Raw genomic sequence first — 6,271 nt, 5'->3', positions numbered from 1 at the left:
TAATTCTTACCTGGCTGTAACACACCTGCTCGCAGATCTGCGTCAGTGACACTGAGGAGGATTCAGGAGGTCACTTGGACCTGAAGGACTGAATTTCTGAATCGCTGTGATCAGTGCAGGAGTCTTAACCAGAAGCAGATGACCAGGCAAATTAAAGAAAAAAAAACCCCAGCAAAAGTCAAGACAAAGGATGGTTTTCTTTTACATACGAGTGCCAGAACTACTGAGTACATAAAGAAAAATCTGTATCGCCAGTATAAAAATTCTATTCAATTCAGTTTTATTTGTATAGCGCTTTTAACAATTGTCATTGTCCCAAAGCAGCTTCACACAATCAAAAGAATTATTATAAGTGTGTATGAGATGTGAGTGTGTGTGTGAATCAGAATGATCAGATCGTCCCTGATGAACGAGCCGAGTGTGACGGTGCTGAGGGAAAAACTCCCTGAGATGGTAATAGGAAGAAACCTTGAGCGATGAAACAAAGCAGGGATTGATCTGCATCCATACTGTGTGTTAGGTGAGTGAGTCAGTTCAGTATAACAGTTGATGTTAGTTGATGTTATTATGGAGTCCAGGTAGTTATTGGAGACTCAGGTAGACTTGTAGGAAATTACAGTCCTGAACTATCGAACAACTGCAGCCAAGTCAAGTCCTCAGAGAGACAGCTGTCAACACCAGTCGAGCCCAGAACCGTCTTTATGGTAGAGTGAAACCGACACCAGACACCAGACGCATCCCAAAGAGACACACGGGGCATCCATGTGACGAGATCTTCAACCAGAAGCGGGGCACCAGGATAATAGGATCATAACTAAAAGGGGAGGAGCCAGAAGGAAACACAGACATGAGGGGGAACTGAGATGTAAAGCAAACAATCACCTTACCGTCAACAAACCTGAGTGATCAATGAGAGTGAGGAGGACAACATCTAAACATACCATGCAAATGTAGTAGTATTGTAGTAATAGTTTATATCACAGTTTATGATTTTCCCTGGTGTTAATAGAAACACTGGACGTATGAATATCAGTCTATAGGAGTCATACACATGATCATTATCAAATCATTACTTTCTGCTTATTTCATACACTTAGTTACCTTGTGGATAAAATATCCAGTTACAGAGCTCACTAACACCACCGGACTGAGACCTGATCAGGTTTATTGATCCCTCTAGATGTCAGTACAGCTGAGTCTCCGGCAATATTTAAACCATGAATAAAGCACGGTTTCTTCAGCATGTTGTTCTGCATGTGAAATGTAACTCAGGTTTCCACAAACAACACATTTATAATTTAGCAAGGGAGCATTTACTTTTTCACATAAGGCCAGGTAGGTTTGGACAGCTTTTTCCTTTAATGTAAGAGACAGAGAGAGAGAAAGAGAAAGAGAGAGAGAGATGGACAGACACATGAGGACAGAGAGATTGCTCTGATGGTTTGTGGAGAGTCCTGAGCCTCGTGCTTCATCTGATGGAAGGACAGAAATAACTACAAACACATTTCACACTTCCACACACTCACTCACACACACACACACACACTCACACACACTCGAAGACTTTATCCTGTTGAGTAGATGTGGGACAACGCTGACACGCCAACATGAGCAAACACTGTTCTCTCTCTCTCACACACACACACACACACACACACACACACACAACCTGCCTTCAAACACTCATAGTTATAATAAATCAGTGCATCAAGCCAAAGTATTGACACCCAGGGAGCCCTAACACCCAGCTGTCCCTTTATACCCGTTTACAGTTTGACCCTGCAGGGGGACGACAGTACGGACAGCGTTTCACCCGACAAACACTCGCTGTCTCAGTGTCTCACACAGGACGTCAGCGGGGAAAAAAACTCTGGCGAGGGATGAGGTTAAAGGTCAAGATCAGAGGTCATCCCTGTGCAGGTGTGAGGAATCACGTCTGTGTGTGTGTGTGTGTGTGAAGAGGATCTCGAGAAACAACACAGAGTCTAAAAAACCCCAAGAAAATCTTCTTTAATGCTGTTAGTGCACGTGTGTGTGTGTGTGTGTGTGTGTGTGTGTCCAGTGTCCTGATTCAAAGCTGATGGTTCTGTGAAACATAAAATAACATTTAAAAAAGAAATCTATATTTTAGTGCATCAGGTGCGACTTGATTACTGATTTACAATATTCACTTCCTGTATTGTACATCAACACTCCACCTGCTGTCTCTCACACACACACACACACACACACACACACTTCAGTACTCCTCCACAGTGCTCATATTAAAATATTTGTTGTAAATTTGTAATAATATGGATTTCATGTGAATAATGAGAACGTCTGCATGATTTCTGAAGCTCATATATTTATATTAATTTATATTCAATACAAAGGTTTTCTGATCACAGAAACAATAATCTGATTTTAGGTAGCAGGTTAATAATTTACGTAGGGTTATATAACATCTTGTAAAGCTTATTAATATTTTAATTACTCATCATAACCTTTTTTGTTTCCTTTGTGTTCTGTGATTAAAGTGTGAGATTGTGTGAATGTGAGAAATTTTATCTAATACGTAAAAAAAAGGTCTGCAGATAAATATTTCATAATTAAACATTACATACTCTTATCTATATTTAAACTACTTAATAGTATTATTATTATTAATTTAATTATTAATTACACAATAATAATAATAATAATAATAATAATAACAGGTTAGGACACGACGCTCCGGAGGCACTTCACAGGAAAGTCCTGGTGGCTTTAAAATCATCAGCACACAGAAAACCATCAAGAGAAATTAGACGCGTTAAAGCGTCAGCGTGAATATGGCAGAGGTTTACGTCCAGTACGGCGACGCCCGGATCAGGAGACGCCCGAGAGTCCGGCCGTCTGCGCGTGAAGCTCCTCACGCTTGGCACTTGGTGTTTAATGAACAGGAAGAGAACAAAGAGCGATAGAAATGCGTGCTGTGTGTGTGGAACGTGTGGAGATACGGAGGAGATAAAGACCTTCGACACGACAGAGGTTGAGTCACGTCTACTGGACGAGGTCTTGTTGGTTAGAAACGTTTTGTTCGTCTTCCACGTAGAAGCTTCTTCAGTCTGAGACGCGGCGGTGAACCGGCGGGTGGGCGAGCGCGCGGACGCGACATCACGCTGCTGCTGATAGACAAGGTGTCTGTGTGTGTGTGTCTGTGTGTGTGTGTGTGTGTGGGGGGGGGGGGGGGGTCTGTGTGTGTGTGTCTCTGTGTGTGTGTGTGTGTGTGTCTCTGTGTGTGTGTGTGTGTGTGTGTGTGTGTGTGTGTGTGTGTGTGTGTGTGTGTGTCTTTGTGTGTGTGTGTGTGTGTCTGTGTGTGTGTGTGTGTGTGTGGGGGGGGTGTCTGTGTGTGTGTGTGTCTCTGTGTGTGTGTGTGTGTGTCTCTGTGTGTGTGTGTGTGTGTCTCTGTGTGTGTGTGTGTGTGTGTGTGTGTGTGTGTGTGTGTGTGTGGACGTGGTTTAGTGGTTTGATTCGGGTAAACGGTGTTTCTGTCTTTACACTAAAACCGCCGCGGTACGAGAACAACGTGACGTAACTCTGTAAGCGTAATAGAGAAGCCGAGAATGAGGCGATCAGACGTGACGTCACACTGTGACCCCTGAAGGACCTGGACAGATCTGGACTCCTGTGGAGGGATGAAACCTCGGCATGGACGGGACACGGCGGATTCAGGTGAGATACAGATGACGGGGGACTTATCTGTGTCTCTAACCAAACATTCTCAGACTGAAGGAGCTGCACGCGTGAGGAGAGGAACGTTTCAGACAAACAAGAAGCTTCCAGCTGATATTTAATCAACCTCTGGACGAGTCCTCCAGGACGTGTGAGAATCTTCATCGACATGTTCCTCTCCGTGCGTTTACTATCTTGAAGGTTCCAGTTGCATAGTGTTAGAAAAGAAAGCACGTCCTCGAGGCAAAGGCTCAGAACCCTCCTGAGATAAATCCTCTGCAGGAGGAACCTGCTCAGTCTCTCAGGTCCACACCTCCATGGGTACCATGGCCTCTTTAGAACCGATGGGAGGGAGAAGGTTCTGCTCACACAGGAAGTAGAGCGGGAACTGGACCAGGAAGCCTCGGACCTTCTTGAGTTCCTCCTGAGCTTTCAGAGGATCTTCTTTATCCAGCCCAGGCTTGGACAGATACACTTCCAGCTCCGAGATCATCCTCACGTCGCTCGACGGCAAGCAGCGGAACACCTACGGAGGAGCAGGAGAACCGTCAGAGCCAGGAGACATGACGCACCATGAGAACACGCGTACACGCCATGATATTAATCATCAAATATATTAAAATGCCCCAAAAGTCTCTACCCCCTTCCTGAATGTGCTAAAAATATTCTTACCCCTAAATACTAAACCCCACTTTATATTCAGAAATGTAATAAAAAAAAACACAAACTTTCCACATCCTTTAAACAGATCTGTGTTTTCTGAAGTGTAACGTTAACCTTCATGACTTATTTATGATTAATATTAAAATCGATTATGTTACTATTAATAACCTTCTGACCTTCTGGTAGATGGAGGCGTTGCGGGACGCAGTGGTCAGCCACACATCCTTGTAGAAATGATCACTGACGGGGTCCGAGACGTCGATGCTGGAGTCGGTGTTAGAGCCGAGGATCGTCCTGATCAGGGCAGAAGATTCACTCCGTTAGAACCCGAGAGAAAATCCAAAGTCTAAACGCAGGTTAGTTCTCTGTGGTTTAAACCCAAAGTTAAAACAAAATCCAAAGCAAATTCAAAATAACGAAAAGCTACAACACACACACACACACACCCCTTAATAAAAACCCATTAATAATACGCTTATAAAGGTTCCTCTCAGGTTCCTCTCAGGTTCCCCCGAGTGCTGAGGGTTCTTTAACAGGCCCTACTGTCCTGGATTTCTACATGGAACCCTCTCAAAGAGAAACGCTATAAGGTTTAGCACAGACTATTTAAGAATGCATTAAGATCTCTTGTTTAACCCTTTCTACGTTAAAGATGCGCTCCGTGTTTATTTTAGACCCCAAGTCATGAGACACTGAGACACTGTGTGTTCAGTTCCTCAATCTCAACCGATGGATGTTTAATTGGGTTTTAAAGGGAAACATGAGAAACACACCAACATGTCTTTAAGGAGTAAAACATCGATAATATTAAAGATTTGGGTTTGTTTCTGAAACTTGACCCAGTTTAAGTCCACTCCTTCAGTCCCGCCCCTTACACCCCAAACCCAGGTACTGTACTGGGGTGAATGCAGTTCCACCAGGAGGGGACATCAGGGAGCAGGAAGAGAGACATCATGCAATTCACATTTTTGACATTAGATGGCACTAAATATGACTCTTTTTTTGGTTATCATTCCACTTAAAAAAATAATAAAATCTGTCACCTAAAACACTCCAGACGCAGCCGCAGTCCGAAACGTCCTGCCTGATATTCCTGTCCATCCATCACCGATGTCTCTGTCTCTGTGTCCTCGTAAATAACAGCCACTTCACTGTCACGCTTTCCCAACATACTGCGGTCATTAATGTTTGCTGAACCTGAGAGAGACAGAGACATGGGGAGAGAGACAGAGACATGGGGAGAGAGACAGAGACATGGGGAGAGAGACAGAGGAGAGAGACAGAGGAGAGAGACAGAGACATGGGGAGAGAGACAGAGACATGGGGAGAGAGACAGAGGAGAGAGACAGAGACATGGGGGGAGAGACAGAGACATGGTGAGAGAGAGTTGTTTTAAACCTGATCAGTATCAGACACTTGTATTCCACATGTATTTGAGGACGAGTTTAAGGTGTTGTGGAAGAGACAAACCTTTAAAGACTTTGTTTATTTGAAATTTAAACAAAATACATACACACTATACAATGTTTTTGATTTATCAACTAAAGTGATGATACGAGCAGATCTGCAGTGCCTGTGATGCTCCTGCAGGGGGAGCTCTCAGAACTGAGCTCAGCTTAACCCATAAACCTTAAATGAGCAGGAGGTGCACCGGAGCGACGGAACCCCCTCACACAGAGCGAGACAGTCGCGATCAGAAGACACTCGGCTCACCGATGATGACGGTGTTGTCGTCTGCGATCAGCATTTTGCTGTGGACGTAAATCAGCTCCGTCACCAGTTTCCCCTCCAGTTCTGCGTGAGTCCTCAGTCCCCCGAACGAGATGTAGTTCATCCAATTATCTCCCACTGCACCGGGAGAAAGACGAAGAGTTCACACACACACACACACACACACACACACACACACACA

General features: G+C 44.3%; 1 protein-coding gene across 2 annotated transcripts in view; it reads right to left on the bottom strand.

The window, feature by feature from the left end:
• Window positions 1-3,510: 3,510 nt before the first annotated feature.
• Window positions 3,511-6,271, bottom strand: part of pld1b (phospholipase D1b) — a 39,586-nt gene continuing 36,825 nt past the window's right edge. For both annotated transcript variants that reach the window (XM_053487799.1, XM_053487798.1), the window contains exons 23-26: window positions 6,073-6,207; window positions 5,403-5,556; window positions 4,536-4,653; window positions 3,511-4,222 (exon numbers count right to left, since the gene is read on the bottom strand). In XM_053487799.1, the coding sequence (XP_053343774.1) occupies window positions 3,998-4,222; window positions 4,536-4,653; window positions 5,403-5,556; window positions 6,073-6,207 (632 nt within the window). In that variant the 3' untranslated portion in view covers window positions 3,511-3,997. The remainder of the gene's footprint in view (window positions 4,223-4,535; window positions 4,654-5,402; window positions 5,557-6,072; window positions 6,208-6,271) is intronic.

This window comes from Clarias gariepinus, chromosome 26 (assembly GCF_024256425.1).
Source record: "Clarias gariepinus isolate MV-2021 ecotype Netherlands chromosome 26, CGAR_prim_01v2, whole genome shotgun sequence".
Lineage (NCBI taxonomy): Eukaryota > Metazoa > Chordata > Actinopteri > Siluriformes > Clariidae > Clarias > Clarias gariepinus.
This window is presented reverse-complemented; position numbering and strand designations above follow the sequence as displayed.